The sequence below is a fragment of the Eptatretus burgeri genome, chromosome 4, assembly GCF_056783735.1.
Source record: "Eptatretus burgeri isolate ZD-2024b chromosome 4, Ebu_testis_v1, whole genome shotgun sequence".
In the NCBI taxonomy this organism is placed as follows: Eukaryota; Metazoa; Chordata; class Myxini; order Myxiniformes; family Myxinidae; genus Eptatretus; species Eptatretus burgeri.
The window spans coordinates 118038606-118058605 of record NC_140964.1 but is presented as its reverse complement, the minus strand read 5'-3'; the positions used below and the strand labels follow the sequence as shown (position 1 = coordinate 118058605).

General features: G+C 38.9%; 1 protein-coding gene across 2 annotated transcripts in view; it reads right to left on the bottom strand.

The window, feature by feature from the left end:
- MOXD1 (monooxygenase DBH like 1) overlaps positions 1–20000 on the bottom strand; it is a 72174-nt gene that overhangs the window by 16264 nt on the left and 35910 nt on the right. For both annotated transcript variants that reach the window (XM_085879836.1, XM_085879838.1), the window contains 5 exons: positions 6529–6631; positions 3592–3758; positions 2885–2967; positions 1547–1643; positions 438–497 (listed from right to left, as the gene is read on the bottom strand). In XM_085879836.1, the coding sequence (XP_085735962.1) occupies positions 438–497; positions 1547–1643; positions 2885–2967; positions 3592–3758; positions 6529–6631 (510 nt within the window). The remainder of the gene's footprint in view (positions 1–437; positions 498–1546; positions 1644–2884; positions 2968–3591; positions 3759–6528; positions 6632–20000) is intronic.

Below are 20000 nucleotides of genomic sequence, written 5' to 3'. Positions count from 1 at the left end.
CGAAAGAAGATATATATATATATATATATATATATATATATATATATATATATATATATATATATATATATATATATATATATATAAAGATGATGTCATTATCAAGTGATAGCTTGTGACGTGTATCATGCCCGTCACAAACTGTTGTATTATTTCATTTTATTCACCTGTCATTTTTCTCGATAACCCCACCTCCAGCTGTCCACTACCTGTCCCCACTCCTTCCAGCCCCACCCAACCCCCACCCCACCTCAACCATACACCAATGCAACCAATATGCTCTCCCACCTTTCTGCATTCCATTCATGAAACTATTCTTAAAGGTTTAACATTTGAGAATGAAATTCCTCTTCCTGTTATATCACACCAAACCACATGCAGATCAGTCAAACACAATGTATTTGAAGTTATGCTCATCTAAAATAAGTTATACTTACTGTCGTTATATTCGATCGTGTTTTGGTGTTATAAACGCAGTCTATCAGCAATATCTCTCCCTGAAATGAAATTAAAATGAATGAGATGTGTTAGACATGCTGTGACATAATTATTAAAAAAAAAAGCATTTCATTTACTTCAATGTCGTTTAGAGTGTTAAAAGGTGTTCTGCGATTTCTGATTGCCCCTTAAGTTAGTTCGAAAATAATGTAATTTTGAGTGGTAGTCACTGGTGGTCAAAACTGAAAATGTAGTTCCAAAGTTAGCCCAGTTTACTATAATGTTTTACAAGTAAAAACAAAACAAAAATCATTGCACAGTGAGCCTCTGATAATTTAACAAGTGTTCAGGTAGAAATAGACCTGTTACTCTCCTCACTGACAAAGGTTCCAAAAATGCAATTCATTTTGATATTTTTCTTGATTTACCAAACTCTTTACAGCAGTTTATTGGCGAGAGTTACACTCGGTGGTTTTCCATTGTCTTACCAGCATCATTTGTCTGTGCTCTATCTCTTTAAATACTAAGCATCAAGCAAGGAAGAAGCACGTACCATTTTTGAAGTCTTTGGTATGAATCAGGCAGGATTTGAACCACCAACTTCCTCAACTACGAGCAGACGCTCTAACCATGATGACACCCTCGGACAGGGTTTGAGAGGATTTGAACCACCAACCTCCCAAACTACGAGCGGACGCTCTAACCATTATGCCACCGAGTCCGGTATTGTGACAGTCTAATATTATATTTTATTCGGGGTCATCAATTTATTACAAGTACAAAAAGAGGAATTGAAGATTGTTCCTTCCCTCCTCAAAAATAGAATTGCATCAATGATCTATTACCTGCCAGTATCATGCATTTGTTACTGAGTTTCCAAAGAATGTTAGTGAGTATTACAGAACCAGATGAGATTGAGTGTGTGATAGGTGTGTTCCACCGATAATATTTACACTACTGAGTATCACAGGTGTGTTAGTTAGTGTCACAGGTAGGCAATAAGATTAGGTAGACACAAACTCATGTTCTGCAACAATTTCAGTGATCATAAACAGGATTATTCTTCATTGGAATAAATTATAATGCATCGCCAATATCAACAACATACCTTTCTTATAGGTATTGGTTGAGGAAAAAATCTGTTTTCTTGAAAGTTAAAATCATACGCTTTGTCTTCTGTGATGAGCGAGATGCTTCCATTTCCACTATGATGATATTAGAAGATATTAAACAGACAAATTCAAATAAATGTATTGACAATATATAAATGCAGACATGCAGAAGCAAGTTGATAAAAAGCAAACACGCTGTTCAAAACATGTAAAGATATCTTTGTTTTTATTTTTATTACAATTTCCTATATGTGGCTGTCAAACTATAGGTTTTATTTTCCAATTTCAAACAAATTTAATACTGGCTCATTCAATTAAAAGTGAAAATGAATTATCCTTTATATCATCAGTCAATTAGCAAAAAGGTTCATTCAGTATATCATTAGTTCATAATTTGTTAGACATTTAACCTAGTTCAGCTGCAAAATAGGTACTTTCCAATTGAAATCGTCAGGAAGTTCATTCGATTTCATCACAACCAGTAAAAAGTGGTGGATCAAGAATTAAATTTTATCAGTGGGCAGGCATTTGTTACATTTTTCAATCGATTCTCTAAGCTGGTGTTGGCTTCGTGGTTAGGGTGGCTGGCTTGGGATCTTAGGGTCCTGAGTTTGAGCCCCGTTGTACCCCTGGCTGCTGAACTAACACCAGGTGGGGTTGACTCAGCCTGTCACCCTTCTGAGCTCGGTGAAATGAGTACCAGTGTAGTGGTAGAGGGGTACAGCATCAGTGGCACAGCTTTAGTTGCACAGCTGTGCCCCAACAAAATTATAGCTATGTGGCAGCCAAGCTATTATATGCAAGAAGAAGAAGATTTGATTCTCTCGTATGTGCTTTCAAATTTAAATTCTAATTTGCCTATAAAATCAGATATGCCTGTTCTGAGGATAATTCGTTTCCAGACTTGTTCTTGGTAAAGGTACACTTCTCTCTCAAGCCAATTTTGTAAAACAAAGATGGCTGCCCAAGGTTATTACAGGAGAGTATCTCACATAGATAGGGAGAGGCTAATTGAAGCTTTTGAAAACTGCCATCACCCTGAATGAATTTCACAAACTCCTGCTTGAACTGATGGGGAGCAGTGTATCAATGGCACGGTCATGCTTCCGTAATGGTGCAACCAGTGGGCTGAGTTCAGAATCGAATGCCAGTCATATACAATTTGAATTGTAATATTTTGCGGACACAGGAATCTTACTAAATTCTGTTCTGCAAAGAGAACTGATCTCAATGCCAACGTTTATGAAACATTCGTATGAATGAGAAGTTCGAGCTTTCAACAATAAGTTCTAATTACCAGTAAATCCCCCCAACCCCCCAAAAAAATCACTCACCTAATTTTTCTTAATCTTATTGCAATACCAGCCAGATGGCTGTGGAGTAAGGATGCAAATGCATAAATCACATCATTTTCACCCTGTATAAAATGATAGACACATTGATCAACACCCTTCCCAAAATCAAACGCACATTGTTCTAAAAATTAATGCTGCTTCATTGTTACAGAAAACATCAATGAAATAACTGTCGGTTTAAGTTCATGGCTCCATGTCAGTAAAACAATCCCACATGATTCAAATAAATTTTGCTTATCAAAGTGCCCTCCTTCACCAAATGTGATACTCAACAAAATGTAAGGTAAGGTAAATGTCTGCAGGATGCACCATTCTGTGTTGGATAGCTACTTTTGTAACAGTCGAATTATAATAAAAATTAATTACAGAAAAAAAAAATAGAATATCAGTTCCCTTCCAAGGAACTTCAACACAGGCATAGGACTTCGAGTTCACAAAGCCTGTGTTGTTTTTTTTTTAACAACTTATGGTTGGTTGTCCATGCACTACCCCTCTTAAATACTAAGCATCAAGCAAGGAAGCAGCACGTACCATTTTTCAGTGTCGTTCATATGGCTAAAAGACACTCTAACCATTACATCATCGAGACTGGTTAAATGATCTTGTTATACTTGTATCACTTGAACAATTTTTATAGGCCAAATAAATATGTTACAGCTCATCAGCTGAGCTTTAGGTGTACTCACATCTCCAAAATTCTGTGTTGGACAAATTCCATAAACACGGAATGCTGAGGCTCTGGGTGGAATGATTTGCAAGTTAGAAGGATCAGCTCCCAATTCAATAATTCCAGAATCAATTTTCCTCAGCTCAGGAGTGTAGAAGAGCTTAAATCCAGATGAATCTACAACACCTATTTGGAATAAAAGAACAAAGTGTGAGAAATAGAGAATCGAACAGAGCATGTGAGAGAGGGAGAGAGGATGCAAGTGAAAGAAAATATTAAATATATGACGATTATGACAACTACTACTCCACTACTACTACTCATGTGTCTGCTTATGCATCATGTCACCATTTTTGTGAGTTATGTTCAGTGTGTGGATGTGGTTGTGTGTGCTTGTAGGGGGGTTACATTGTACAGTATTTGCATTTATTTGTGTGGGGGGGGGATAGGGAAGTGGGGAGCTAGCATTTTATGGCAGGCTGTTGTCGAAAGTGATAAAAATATATCAATAATGAGGTATCTATAAAGTCATAGATAAAACAAGTGATTTCTTTTCTGATTAGGTGACAGTATAACATGTCATGGGGTTGCATGACCATGCAAATTGAATTTTGGACTTCAACAAAATGAGTTTCTGGAATGTTTATTTTAACCAGGAGACATAGAATAATTAAAATGACAAACTGAAGGAGGTTGTTCTTGTCGAATAAAACTCATAATAAAATTGAAGGCCTTAAATATAAATTATAACAGTTTTTTACATGTGGCACCAATAAGTGGTGTATGACAGATTACCTCCATTTTACGGCCTGTCTACTGCGAGTAGTAATTATGTGTCACATCAAAAATTTAGAAAATGGGCACACAATTAGCCTCCATTTGTTGGTGCAATAGGCACTACTCTTAGAGTAGTTTTGGGGAAAATATCACAGATATCTGACAAGCATGGTGAAAGTTTGGGAGAACTCAGACTGCATTGGTGTGTGGAAAGGTTTGGGGTCCAGCAATGTTCTTTGAACACAAGCAAGGATTTTAGTGCTGAAATTCTCTGCTTTTGTGGAAAAACTATTCCTCCTAGCCACAAAAGAAACAATGTAAAATCAAGGTGTTACATATGTTGCCTTGTACAATGATGTCTGCATAAGCAATAGCGCCTGACATCATGATAGCAGGCATTTGCGAATTATATAAGCATCATAACAGAGTGTCCATAAAGCAAACACCGGCAGAATATCATTAATGTTGTCCTGTGTCCTATGATTTGACCAAGCAATGATTCTTAGCTCGTTGATAAATCGAGGAAAATACTCTCATATGGACATCTGTTAGAGATGGTGAACATCATATTACATTGTCATTGGAGATGTTACTTCCTATCCTGATACACTGGTTGTAGTTGAAGGCAAGGAACTTCAAGTTGTGAAATTCTCTCAGGATGAACTCTCAAACACAACAGGTAGGTTGGTGGCCTTACAGTTCTCTACTTACGCCTGTCATTTCACTACAAACACCCACTCTCTTCGTCCTCCCCAAGATCACAAACATTCTTCCATAAACAAACCTTATAACCAAGTCTAAGCTCAGATTTGAAAAAAAAACAATGCTGGACAAGTTTGAAATGTCATCACTTGTTCAAAAGTCATTGATTGGTGTTGATGCAATCACACCACTTCCAAATGGGCTGTTGGGTACAACTTAGTTCAACTTAATTCCAATAAATCCAACTTGAATTAATCATCTTTTCAAACTGAGCTATGCTATGCTTTAAAGTGTTGGTATAACCCCAGACCCTGGATCCGTAACAATATATTATTTCATACAGTAACAGTAGTTTTTCTTAATATTTTCATGAGTATTGCGATGATCCTGTCTGTGTATTTGTTTGTCTGCAAAATAACTGGACAAGAAGGGCAGCCAGAATTGTCAAATTTGGCAGAGTGCTTCATATTGTGAATGTTTCAGACGAGTTAAATTTTGAATTCACAAGGAAAAATATAAAATGAAATTGAGTGCAGAACTATATTTATTCACACCACAGCCATATGCCGGCAAGTGAGTACATGTATTGGGCTATTCACGCCTATGTGTACAATCGGAAGCACTGTGCTAAGGTTGGTGGTTTCCAGTTGCTCATATTGTCGAGATAATCTACCGACAAACGCACAAATGCATTGACTGCAATACTCACATGCTGAGCAAAGACAAGTAGCACATCAAAAGAGTAAGCATGCATAAAGAGCTCAAGTAACTGGAGTTATAATAATTATAATTATAATAATTAAAACTTTCCATTACAAGGAACTTCAATGCAGGAGGAGGCCATTCAGCCCATCAAAGCTGGCACTATGATTTCCACTTTGGTTGAGAGAGAGAGGTAACTTTAACATGTCAGGCGATCTCAATTCAGATCAACAGCACCTCTGACCAAGGAGCAGAAACAGATAAAACTAACCAGGGATAGCAAGTCAAGTCAGAATCCAAACTAAATGAGATGGCTGTCGAGGAAAAAGTGATTGTTATTAAAAGGATACCAACAAAGCTACACAAATATGAATATGCACCCTAACTTAGGCATCATCTCCACATCTTCTGCAGTGGAGGGGGGGAGGGCAAGTGGGTGATAGGGTGGTGTATGGGGCCAAATTTATAATCTGCCCATGACCTGCCTACTGGGAGTTTAAGCACAGATGCAAAATTTGAGCGAAATGAAATTTGAGTGAAATCATAACCTCCACCCACCTTTGGTGGTGGAGTTAAAGAGAAACAATGGTATGTGTCAGCATCTTCCTCGATTGCATTGCAGTTGGTAAAATTGTTTTATCTTAACAGTAGTAATTAAGTTATATTGCATTGAATCTTTGTACACTGGATGATGATGATGATGATGATGATGATGATGATGATGATGATGATGATGATGATGATTATAAGCATTTAATTTATGCGGTTTACTAACCTGTTTTTCTTTCTGGGTTGTCATAATGAATTTCCAGGAGGACAAATTTTGGGTCATCTGGCGTTCCCAGAGAGTATCCAACATTTTTGGGATAAACAAAACTCTGGAGGAAAACAATGGGTTAATGCATTCCTCTGAAGTGACCATTACCACTGAAGTAAAAAATATTATACTTAAAAATTTCTCATATGCAGTAAAAGCAGCAGCAGAACTGAAATTCTCTGAAATATTTTGCTAGATAGATAATATCATGAGAAAACGTTTATAGATATACAATCAATTAATTTGAAGACACTTCTGGCTTGTTTAATAAACTTACTGCGAACACCACGTTTTAGCATAAGTTCTGGATCGAGACCTTTTACTTTGTTTTAAGTTGCAACTTCAAGTTTTATTAATTATCGTGGATCTTAGCACATTCTGCATAATAAGGATTGTGTTCTTGTATTTCATGTATTTGTGCAAATTACAATAATTGGCATGATGAGTGATGCATGTTGGAAAATTATTTATCGATTGTCACATTGTAATCTCCAGCTTCATATAAATATGAGGTATAATCTTTGATGATAGGAGGGAAACCACGGGGTAACATCCCTGGGTCAGATTGCGGGAGAGTGTGTCGGAGTGGTGCTGAGGTGTCATCCACCAGACGACGGTCTCCTTGGGTTAACCTGAGGCGGTCCCTTCGGGTGGGTGCCTGGAATGTCCTATCCCTAAGAGAGGATGATCACCTGTCTCTGTTATCATCTGAGCTCAAGCGTTTGGACATCGGGATTGCAGCTCTCTCTGAGGTTCGGAGACCGGATTGCGGCGAGATAATGGTGGGTGGTTACACCTACTATTGGTCTGGTCGCTCTGATGGTTACCATACCCAAGGAGTTGCTGTAGCTGTGTCCAATAAGCTGACCCCAATGATAATTGAGGTAACACCAGTCAACGAGGGTATTATGAGATTAAGGATTCGTCACTCCTTAGGTGTCATTTCCCTGGTCTCTGTTTATGCTCCGACTGAGGCGAGTGATCTCACCGTGAAGGATGCATTCTACGCCACACTCGAGTCTGTGGTTGATCAGTGCCCCAGACGAGATACACTTCTAGTCTTGGGGGATTTCAATGCATCGACTAGAACTGATAGGGATGGTTATGAGGTGTGTGTTGGTCCCCATGGGTCAGGAACTATGAACCAGAATAGCACTAAGTTCCTTGACTTTGCAAGAACTCATGGACTTAGGGTGGCTGGTTCATGGTTTCAGTGCCCACAAGCTCATCGCTGGACTTGGTATTCCAACGCTGGCGGTGTGGCAAACGAGATTGACTATGTCCTCATTGACGGTCGTTGGAGGATGATCCAGAACTGCAGGGTCTACTGGAGTGCTCAGTTCCTCAATACTGACCACAGGCTTGTTGTAGCAACTCTAAAGCTGCACCTTAAATCCTGGAGAATGGTACCATCCCAGCCTAGGCTGGATGTTGCCAAGCTCAGGGATGAGAGAGTAGCTGAGGAGTTTGCGAACAGGCTGAGTGGACACTTGGGGGGTCTGGGTGATTTGGGGGGTCCTGAAGAGTTGTGGAGCGCCTTGAAGACCACCGTCCTTGATGTTGCTGGTGGATGCCTTGGAGCTCACCGCAGGGCAAAGAAGAATTTTGTCTCTCAAGGGACACTGGATACCATTGACCAGAGTCGCAGGGCCAGGCTGAATGGCAGAGCTGAGCTGTTCAGGGAGCTGAGGCGTAAAACTGTACGTGCACTGAGGGTGGACAAGGAGGCCTATGTGCGAGGAATCTGTGAGGGGGTAGAGCATCACCTGTGGACAGGTGATTCTCGTCCCGCTTACAGGGGAATTCGCGCATTACGCTCATCCAAGCCCATCCCTCAGAGCACTGCAGTTCGAGCAGAGTGGTAGGCTCTTGACAGAGGAGTCTGAAGTGAAGGCCCGCTGGGCCGGTTACTTTGAGCGGTTGTACCAGGCTGATCCCCCAGCTGTCGAGTTGGACGTCAAGGGTGTTACAATCCCTGTTGCTAACCCTCAAATCAACTGTAGTCCACCTTCGCTTGTGGAAACACGGGCTGCGGTGAACCAGTTGAAACGGGGCAAAGCTCCAGGGATCTGTGGCATCCATGCCGAACTTCTCAAGGCTAGTGGAAATGCTGCACTCGTGTCGTTGCATGCAGTTTTCTGCTCTGCTTGGAACACAGGCATCATCCCAACTGACTGGGAGAGGGGCCTTGTTGTCCCTCTCTGGAAAGGGAAGGGTGATCGCCAAGACTGCAACAACTACCGAGGGGTGACGCTGCTCTCAGTGCCGGGCAAGGTCTTTGCTCGGATAATTCTTGATAGGGTTCGCCACCATCTGCTTGAGCACCAGCGTCCAGAGCAGTCAGGCTTTACACCAAAGAGGTCAACGATTGACCGTATCCTTGCACTTTCTGTCCTCACCGAACGCAGACGAGAGTTTCGGCAGGGGCTGCTTGCAGCCTACGTTGATCTCTGTAAAGCGTTCGATTCAGTGAATCGGGATGTCCACTGGAGGATTCTTGTTCTTCGTGGGGTGCCACCAAAACTGATCGATCTGATGTCTGAACTCTACTCTGGTACTGAGAGTGCTGTGAAGTGTGGTGGTACCATCTCTGACTTATTTCCAGTTGTTACTGGAGTTTGTCAGGGATGTGTACTTGCCCCCACACTTTTCAGCACTTGTATGGACTGGATTTTAGGGAGGATGTCGGAAAAATCAAGTTGCGGTGCATCGTTTGGGAATGTTTTGATCTCGGACCTTGATTTTGCAGATGATGCAGTCATCTTTGCGGAGACTTTAGACATCCTCTTGGGGGCCCTCGAGGTGCTGAATGAGGAGTCGGAGCCGTTGGAATTACGGGTTTCTTGGGTCAAAACTAAGATCCAGGCTTTCGGTGACATCTTGGATGCTGCTGTCCTGTCTGTGTCTGTTTGTGGTGAGGATGTTGAGGTCGTGGAGAGATTCACTTACCTTGGCAGTGATATTCATGTCTCTGCTGGCTGCGAGTCAGAGGTCAATAGACGTCTGGGTCGGGCCTGGGGAGTCATGGATTCACTGGATCATGGGGTGTGGCGCTGCCGGTACCTGTGCAGGAGGACGAAAGTCCGAATCTTCAGGTCCTTGGTACTTCCAGTCTTGCTCTATGGGTTTGAGACTTGGACTCTGACCAAGGATCTGAGACGGAGACTTAATTCCTTTGGTACCAGGTCTCTTCGGAGAATCCTTGGCTATCGCTGGTCGGATTTTGTGTCCAACGAGCGGTTGCTGAGAGAGACTCGGATGAGATTTGTCACCTGCATAGTCCGTGAGCGTCAGTTGCGGTTGTATGGACATGTGGCTCGTTTTCCTGACGCTGATCCTGCTCATCAGATTCTCTCAGCGAGGGAGCCTCATGAGTGGAGGAGGCCAGTGGGCCGACCACGTGCCTCATGGTTGCAACAGGTTGACCATCATCTCAAGGAGATTGGGATGGGCCTGGCATCTGCCTGAGGGATGGCCAGACGGAGGCCCCTGGAGTACCGGCGGAAAGTGGACGCAGCGACGCGCTGTTCTGGCACATGCTCCCATACCTGACCTGATGTTCCACAACTCATCTCATTTCTTCTTGTTCTTTGCATGTTGTAAAATTATTTATCGATTGTCACATTGTAATCTCCAGCTTCATATAAATATGATGTATAATGTTCCACAACTCATCTCATTTCTTCTTCTTCTTTAACCAGAAGACTGTACTCTAATGTATAAACATTTACTCAATGATAAGTTATCACCTCACTTCAATGACTGAGATGTTATCCACCTGATTCCAGGTTTTGTTGTACCCGATTATACATCAATGGAAATTGGCCGATATTATTCAAACACCCTTCTGCTTTAGCCTATTTGCATGAGCCATTCAATAATCTCTCCTTGTACTCCTATGATGCCTCAAAGCATGCTGTGCTGTTTTAGGCAGAGTGTTCTGACACTGGGCAAATTATATCTTCAGTTTATTGCTCTCACCATCCAGAAAATCTGGTTGAATTTTCAATTTCAATCTTTATAATAATAATAAATGTCAGTGTGTATCAGTCAGTCAGTCAGTGTGTCTCCTCCATAACTCCAAAACTCTGAAATCTAATAGCCTGAAACTTTGCATGCATACTAAAGGAATCTCAAGGAAGTGCCAGAGTGAAAATTGGGTGTTTGGGTTAATTAAAACACCCCTTTTGAAGAAAATTAACAGCCTTATTTAATTATATCCTTTAGTATGCATGCAAAGTTTCAGGCTATTAGATGAAGGATTCATCCTTGGTAAACCCCTTTGTCAAGCCTGCTTTCCCTTGCTGGGGTATTAATTCACCATTTTTTTTTGGCCTGCTCAACAATGACTTGACTTGGAACAGGTCACAATAGTTTCTTAATGATAAAGCGCTCATTTTTTTCCCCACTTTCCTCAAATATATCATCAAATGCCTGTTAATCATATCTACAAATTGCTGGACACATTGCAATGCTTATAAATCCCCAGATATGCCAGTGCCTGTGCCTTTATTTCATTTCTGCATATGCGATAAGCTCGAGAATCTCTTAACTTGAGCCAAATTTCAAAAATTAAACAGTTGAATTGACCTAAGAAGTAGTTCTGACTGTGGAAAAAAAGCGTTGATTTGTCCAATTCGCAAATTGTTTGACACTCAGGGCATCTCCAGGTGGTGTTCAATATGACCGATCGCTAATCGCTTTCCAAGACCGCCGTTTATTATCACCCTTTTTGTTGGAGTGCTCAGTAGGGGAATTTTGTTGGTTCTGTGACTGTCTCATTTCCCCCATTGACTTTATGTTAACAAAAGGAAAAACTATTTGATCCTGTCAATAAACAGGAGTGAATTTTTTCTCACAAACAGATATCCTCTGGCACCAATTTATCCTTTTCCTTCCTCACCTTTTCCACTCATCCTGCACCAGCTTATCTGCATTAAATTGTTTCTGGGACCAAGCTCTTCCATGAGACTCAATGTTGCATCAAAAACTTTGCTTTTTTTTACCCCCCCCTCCCAACACTATTTTACCCCTCACCCCTGACGCCTAACCACCCACACTCCACCCTCTTCCTTTTAGCTATTTATAGCTCCATTTGAACAGGGATTCCTTCCCCTTAAATCCCTACCGATAGATAAACTCTGGAAGAGTATATACAGTGAAACAAAAACCTGTTTTCCCTCCCTTCTTATTTGCGGTTTATATCCTTTGTGAAAAATAACTCCTGAAACACAATCCTTGGCACTTGCTTGTGGAGTTGACAATCCTGCCAAAACAAAACAAATTAAAAAAGACTTATAAAGCGATGTCAGCTGAGTGATGCTGCAGATTGTTGTGTCATAGCTGACATTGAATTAGGCAGTGGCTGTTCGTTTTTTTTTCAGACTCTAACTGAGCCGGTTTGCCAACTCAATGTTTATAGTTATCATCCCAGCTTCAATAGAAAGTTCTTCTTGAGAGATTCTTGGGCTTATCAAATTTTGCTTTGGAAAACGTGTGCACAAACCCAGAAGAGGTACTTGGCCTTCCCTCCCACCGATAGCATGTGGAAGGTGAAAAAGTACGAGGACCAAGTGTTGTTCAACATTCTTCTGGAAAGATCCATGCCCACCCCCCTACTCTCAATTCTATATAAACCGTGGAGGAGGAGGGTTCGACAAAACTCCCGTATCTGTTGTGATGCTGATTTTCGAATAAATCCCAACACAGGTGAGTCCATCCATCCATCCATTGGGACCATACTCTGTGCAGAGCGTTAGTACTGCCTTAGCAGTCTCTTGGCTATTGGGCACAATCCTGGACAGGTCGCCACTCCGACACAGGATACCAACAAGCTGGTACTCATTTTGCCGACCTCAGAAGGATGACAGGCAGAGTCAACCCCACCTGGTATTAATTCAACATCCAAGTGGGATTTGAACTCAGGATCTTTGGATCCCAAGCCCACCACCCTAACCATTAAGCCAACACCAGGCATATTTCTAAATAATCCATTATTTTATTTATATAATATCTTGTGTTGATGTTTTCCCTGAAATGACAGTCGTGAATAATACATATCATTAATCTCTGGAACATCAACCTAATGTTATCAATCTCTTCCATTGTTAGGAAAGGTGTATTATCACCCTCATACTTTAGATTAATTTATCTTATCAATCTTGTGAAGTAATTCATTTTGGATGTAATTTGGAAATAATTATGATCCTTTATATATATTTTGAGGTAAGTAATGATAATATCATCACAGAATATACACTATTTATAAGCTTCTAACTCTGTATTCAATCCCATCTGTGAGCACATTGGACAACTCAACAATTGATTTGACTCAACAATCTCCTTCGATTTCCTCAAAACATAAAGTTTTGGGATCTTGTATATCACTTGTATTTAGCATATTGTTAATTTATATGGTATGTTTTCTTTTAAAATAATTTCATCCTCCAATAAATCACATTTTCAAATGAACTTATAATATATGCTTCACCATCTTCATCATCATTATTTATATAATCAGGGTATTCACTATTATCAGCATCTTAATCATCAAAAACTACTTTCATAACTAACATTTGAACATAAGCTGTCAGTATCATAGCTGTCCTCTGGACCAAGTTCCTCACCAACAAATTCATTAAAATCTTGAAACATGTAAAGTCTCATTTATTAAGGAAAAAACTTGTATTACAAATTCTGTAGTAACACTTGTATCCATCTGGAAAAGTATTAAATAGATTCTTCAATATATATCTTTCATCACCAAATGCTCCCAATGCTTTCTAATTTATTTGTTCTGAAAATATCTGATGCTTATAATTTCTAATACTATTCATCTTCCTATACTCTTCTTTCTTTAAAACTAAATGATCAAAATAATGCTTGAAATTTATAGTACCTTTGAGAACATTCTTCTTTATCCCTTTCAACATTTTATCACTCTTAGAACCACTATTCTTTTAAGTATAAAACTTTGCTCTTAATTCTACAAATTCACTCATTATCTGCCCCCCCCCCCACCCCCAAATCATCTTTAAATTTTCCAATAACTTTTTTGTTTTTGCAGAAAATAGTCGATTATCTTTTTCATTCGTTGCTTGCATCATAAATGTTTTTGTCTTGCATTATATCCTCATAAACATCTTCTGTCTTGATCTTCAAGAAAAAACTGCCTGTATCCATGTAAAGTACATTAAATCTTTCATCATAGTTCTATAAACTGGTGTAGAAATAGTCATACATCAACAACTTGGACAAGTCAACTAATGTTCCCACATAAATAGGTTTATCCATCACAATGCTTTCCTTCTCCATATGAATAGCACAAAAATTATCACTTATCAGAGAATGTCTCTACTCGTTTAAAGTTGGGTCTATTAATTAATTTAGATGCTTGTTTCCAAGATGTAGTAAGTCTTATGTTTTGTGTTTCTTACATTTTCCATCATCTTGTCAAATACAGCATTATTCATTAATTTATAGAAGTCTTTCTCAAAGTTGGTCTGAGCAACTGTTCCCATTTGAGTGTTAAAGTCAATATTTTTTTTAACCAGTGACTATGATTAAACTTTAGAACTTTGTGAATTTTCTTTATGCCCAATCCAGCTGATAGTATTGCCTCAGGTTTTTTTTTAAACCTTTTCTGTTTGTGTTCATGCTCGAGAAGAGCGAGTAAGAAATTATCGTTGATAATTAATCGCTGAGCCATTGTGTTTTGGGGGTTTTTATCGGGAGTATATGGTAAGTCTTTGTGAGCATTGTGGAGTTAGTTCTTCAGTAGATTTTAAGTCCACTTCAAAGTAATCTCCAACTTTTGCTTCATCCATTTCTTTCTGGGTAGAGATAATGATATTTTTAAATATACATTCATAATTCTTCTCCTGTGCCCAGTTGAAGACTCGATGTGGTAGTGCTTGAGACCCCCCATCCATCGAGATTGTTAGCATTATAATCCATCAAATAAGAACTATCTTTCTTAGCATCATAATCAAAGAGATATTTATTGTTTGCTTTAGCATATCTTTGTGAACAGACTTGTGATATTCCTCCTCTTCAGCTTTCTCCATCAACAACAGCATATCTACATCAGAAATTAATTTGAGAGGTTGTTTAGTCATCTTTAGCATAGCACTCCAAGCTAGACTCTCTCTCTCTCTCTCTCTCTCTCTCTCTCTCTCTCTCTCTCTCTCTCTCTCTCTTTCTCTCTCTCTCTCTCTCTCTCTCTCTCTCTCTCTCTCTCTCTCTCTCTCTCTCTCTCTCTCTCTCTCTCTCTCTCTCTCTCTCTCTCTCTCTCTCTCTCTCTCTCTCTCTCTCTCTCTCTCTCTCTCTCTCTCTCTCTCTCTCTCTCTCTCTCTCTCTCTCTCTCTCTCTCTCTCTCTCTCTCTCTCTCTCTCTCTCTCTCTCTCTCTCTCTCTCTCTCTCTCTCTCTCTCTCTCTCTCTCTCTCTCTCTCTCTCTCTCTCTCTCTCTCTCTCTCTCTCTCTCTCTCTCTCTCTCTCTCTCTCTCTCTCTCTCTCTCTCTCTCTCTCTCTCTCTCTCTCTCTCTCTCTCTCTCTCTCTCTCTCTCTCTCTCTCTCTCTCTCTCTCTCTCTCTCTCTCTCTCTCTCTCTCTCTCTCTCTCTCTCTCTCTCTCTCTCTCTCTCTCTCTCTCTCTCTCTCTCTCTCTCTCTCTCTCTCTCTCTCTCTCTCTCTCTCTCTCTCTCTCTCTCTCTCTCTCTCTCTCTCTCTCTCTCTCTCTCTCTCTCTCTCTCTCTCTCTCTCTCTCTCTCTCTCTCTCTCTCTCTCTCTCTCTCTCTCTCTCTCTCTCTCTCTCTCTCTCTCTCTCTCTCTCTCTCTCTCTCTCTCTCTCTCTCTCTCTCTCTCTCTCTCTCTCTCTCTCTCTCTCTCTCTCTCTCTCTCTCTCTCTCTCTCTCTCTCTCTCTCTCTCTCTCTCTCTCTCTCTCTCTCTCTCTCTCTCTCTCTCTCTCTCTCTCTCTCTCTCTCTCTCTCTCTCTCTCTCTCTCTCTCTCTCTCTCTCTCTCTCTCGTGCAGCCTCTGGTTGCTGGTTGCATCATTGGTTGGGACGCGGCTATGGATGCAGTATCCCCCTTACCAGTACACTGGTGCTCATTTTGCCAACCTCGGAAGGATGACAGGCTGAGTCAACCTCCTGGTGTATTTTTAATTCAGCGGCCAATGGGGTTTGAACTCAGGACCCTCGGATCCCAAGCCACCACCGTAACCACTAAGCCAACACCAGGCTTAATCTCCACCAGGAGCTGTATAATAATAAACAGGGTCAAAGCCATATGAATACATATTCTGACAGACTTTTCTGAATGCTTCAAATGCATCGGCTTATAACAAAACATCAGTTTTAAGATGCAAGTCATGATATTCAACGAGATTTTTTACGTTAAAATTTTCTCAGATATTTTGTACATGTTGATAGAATTCATTACTCATATGAGTTATATTCAGCTGATGGTGGAAGCTTTCCTTTGAAGGGAGTTGTGTTTCCTCCAATCTTCCAAAGTTGCCCACATAGTCATATGGGTGAAGACCCTTTTATGATAAGAGCTCAACTGTGCTTGCTTCAGCTGACACTAGGTTTGTTTCCTCTTCATTTAGGATATGATTTTGGAGATTTTCATATGCTTGAAGACTTGATGCTAATGTGGATAAATTATTTGGCATAAATTTGCATGAATCTAGAAATCTAATATTAGTTTTGTGAGTTGCTGGCATTGATTTTGTAAATGAGATGTACTTCTGCTCTGTGGGAGGAATGACAGATATGTCCCCAGTTGTCTTTGAAGGTTCACTCATGAATAAATGTGTGTCATAGTTGGAGTTGTTGTGAAGAAAGACCGGAATGAAAGTAGGGAGTTAAAAATTGAGATTACAAATTTGATGAGCAGGTCTTCTCTATTTACCAACAAGATGTCAATGGTCTCTAACTTTTGGTTCTTTCCTAATTACATCTTGACAAAGACAACAAATGTTGGAGTTCTTAAACTCTTCTTCTCATCTTGTGTTAATTTCATTGGTTTATAAGTTTTTTGCATTACTTCTGTTAGTTGAGTACAATCATTTTCTAATCATTTTACAAACTCTTGAGGAGTATATTTTCCTCTGCACATCTCTAATTTATTATAATGGTCTCCAATAGATGTGATATAATAACAGAACCCACAAGGAGTATGCTTTTGATATGGCTTGGTGTAGGATTGATTTGGATTCGGAAAAGTAGTGTCTATCTTTTCGAGAATGCTTTCAAAATCGGCATAAATCACGAATGGATGCTTTATGGATTTATTTATATCATTGAAATCTACCACTGAACCAATTTTTGGCATATTGATTGCAGTTGATTTGTGGTTTGAGCAATATATTGAATGTTGTTCTAATCTTTCTTTTGTGTGAAAGAAGTCGAGACATCACTTACAGAGAAATGTCTTATTATTTCCATTGTATGCTTGAGAAGTGGTCAATCTTGATAAATTTTTGATGTAAGCAAAATGTGAATTCTCCTCCAAACTATAGTGCAGAAGGTCAATGTGTTTTTCATCATTTTTAATATATGTTAGTCCACACACATTAATAGAGAGATTGTTCATTTTCTCAAAGTTAGAGATATCCTTTAACTTCATTAGACATTCTAATCCTTTATCATTTAAAGTTTTTTTCATATTTGTTGTAATGCCATATTCGTTCTGCTTTCCATTGTGGGGGTGTAAGTGAGCAAGTAACAGCCCAGAGGAAGCATTTGTTGTCAATCTTTTGAACATTAACAACTGCTTTTTAAAGTTGTATTATTCTTGGCAAATCAATATAGGAAGAAGCTTCAAGAGGATCCGATTTCAAGATGTGTATGTCTATGAAAATGATTTTCCCAATGTTAAATCCACTTCCTTCTGTGTTATCATCAACATCTATTTCACACCTCTGAAGTTTATAATAAACATTACAATCTTGGAAACCATGAAATAAGGGTTCATTCTCATATTAGGTGTTTCTTGTTTCAACTCATTTCTTTCATTGTATTCTTTTGTCAGAAATAATTTTACTCCCATACAACATTTAATGGTATTAAATTCCCTCAGGCTCGTGTTAATTAAAGTTTCAACAGCCAAACTAATTTTCACAATTGCTTCGGCTACCGATTTTGGTTCTGACTCTTTAAACCCCCCCCAAATTTTTTTTTTAGATGATCCTTAAATGCCCCATCAGTGTTTTCAATAACAAACATGGCTGTATCTTCTGAATTATTTTTGTGTTTGCATGATTGAAGATGTCGCTTATAACTATGTTTTAACAAGTCCTTTGAGCATATATCACAATGTTGTTTTTCTTGCTCGATTGGTTGGATAAGCTGAAATATATTGAGTGTGTTTGCATGATTGTGTTTGTTCTCATATTTTCAGTCTTGATTGCAAACATTGCAATGAGTTGTGTTCACCACATTGATATAACAAAAAAAGACATGATTTTCTCAGACCTATTTATATGTATACCTTTGTGTTTAAAATAAAATTTTCTGAGTGAAATCTCATATTGATTTATCAATACTTTTGTCTTTAAAATAAAATATTTGTGAAATCTCTTGCTGAGTTATACATTATACTTTTGTGTTTAAAATAAACTTTTTATGAGTGAAATCTCTCACTGATTTGTAGATGCTTTTGTGTTTAAAATAAAATATTAGTGAAATCTCTTTCTGATCACTCATAAGATTTTATTTTAATCAGAAAAGTGTAAGATATAAATCAGCAAGAGATGATTTTTCTTGGATTTATTAATATTTTGTGTTTAAAATAAAAAATTTCTTGGAGAAATCTCTCACTGATTTCTAGATACTTTTGTCTTTAAAATATAATATTAGTGAAATCTCTTACTGATCACTTAGAAGATTTTATTTTAAGCACAAAAGTATCTTTAAATCAGCAATAGATGATTTTTCTCGGACCTATTTATATATTATATTTTCGTGTTTAAAATATTTTTTTGTGTGAAATATCTTCCTGGTTTGGAAATACTTTTGTCTTTAATATAAAATATTCTTGCTGATATCTCTGAGCAATTTATAGGTACCTTTGTCTTTAAAATAAAATCTTATTGGTGAAATCTTTTGCTGATTTATGTATTATATTTTTGTGTTTAAAATAAAATTTTGTTCATATTTCAAAATGAATTCAAAAAGGCTACCAATAAATATTTGTTGGGTTTGTAGTTTATTAAAACACCTTATTTTCTTAAACCTTTCATCATCATCAAGAATGTTGATAAATAATATGTTGGGGTTTGGTTCTTGGGCTAAATATCTTTGTTGAGTTGAGACAAAATGATAAACCTCCCTCAGCCTTTTGCTCTGAGCTCCTCCTGAACCACAAATCATTTTAAAATTGTAATAAATTATTTTTCCATTGTTTTCTTGACATCCAGTAGATATTTTTAAACCTCTCAGTCTGTGTGCTTTAATTATGGTTGTCTTGGTTATTCCTTCGCCGATACTTTTTTGATACTGTCCACATTCATTATGTTTCACAGATTAAGGTTGTGATTTTCTCCTCTCTTTGTTTTGGTTTTTGCTTGACTCTATACTTTTTCAGAGTTTTGAAGTAATTTATATAAAAGTGATTTTGCTTAAACTGATTTTTTAATGGATGAGATATTTGAAATGCATAGTTTTCAATATAAAGTTTTATAGCACAAGGGAGTATTATTCGTAGGTAGGGATAAAAAGGGAAATAATCTCTCTTCAAATGGGGGTATAAATCGGTTCAAGAAAGAGGGTGGAGGTGGGTGGTCAGGGGTGAGGGGTGGGGGTAAAATAAAATAGGGGGAGGGAGAAAAAATTTTTGATGCATAGTCGAGGCTCATGGAAGAGCTTGGTCCCCGAAATAATTTATTGTGGAGAAACTGTTGCAGGATGAGTGCAAGAAGTGGGGGAGGAGAAGGAGAAGTTGGTGCCAGAGGAGATTGTTTGTGAGAAAAAATTCACTCCTTTTCATTAACAGGGTCAAATTTTTATTTTGCACCCTCAAAAAACCCGATATTTTTTCTTTTAACGCTTCAAAGGGCATTCATTTAACAATGGTGCTTTGGGTGTGAATCCCACTCCTGACACAAATGTTATGGTCACGGGATTTGGACCAGTGTCCCTTCCCAATCCTGTGCACCAATGTTACAGGAGACTGATGGGTGGACTCGAGGTCAAATCCTCCACCAGCACGATCACCAATTTAGCAACGGATAGTCAAAAGAGACCATACACCATCCGCGGTGAAATCCAAAATGAGCAAATCAGTTAGCAGTTGTGACTGCTTTAATTTGTTTCATCGGGATTCAGAATAGGTAACTGGCCTAATCTGACAGCATTAACAATATCTTCAGTACATTCAATATCGTAAATAATTTTATGACAATGTTCACAGCATGCTGTTCCTTTTG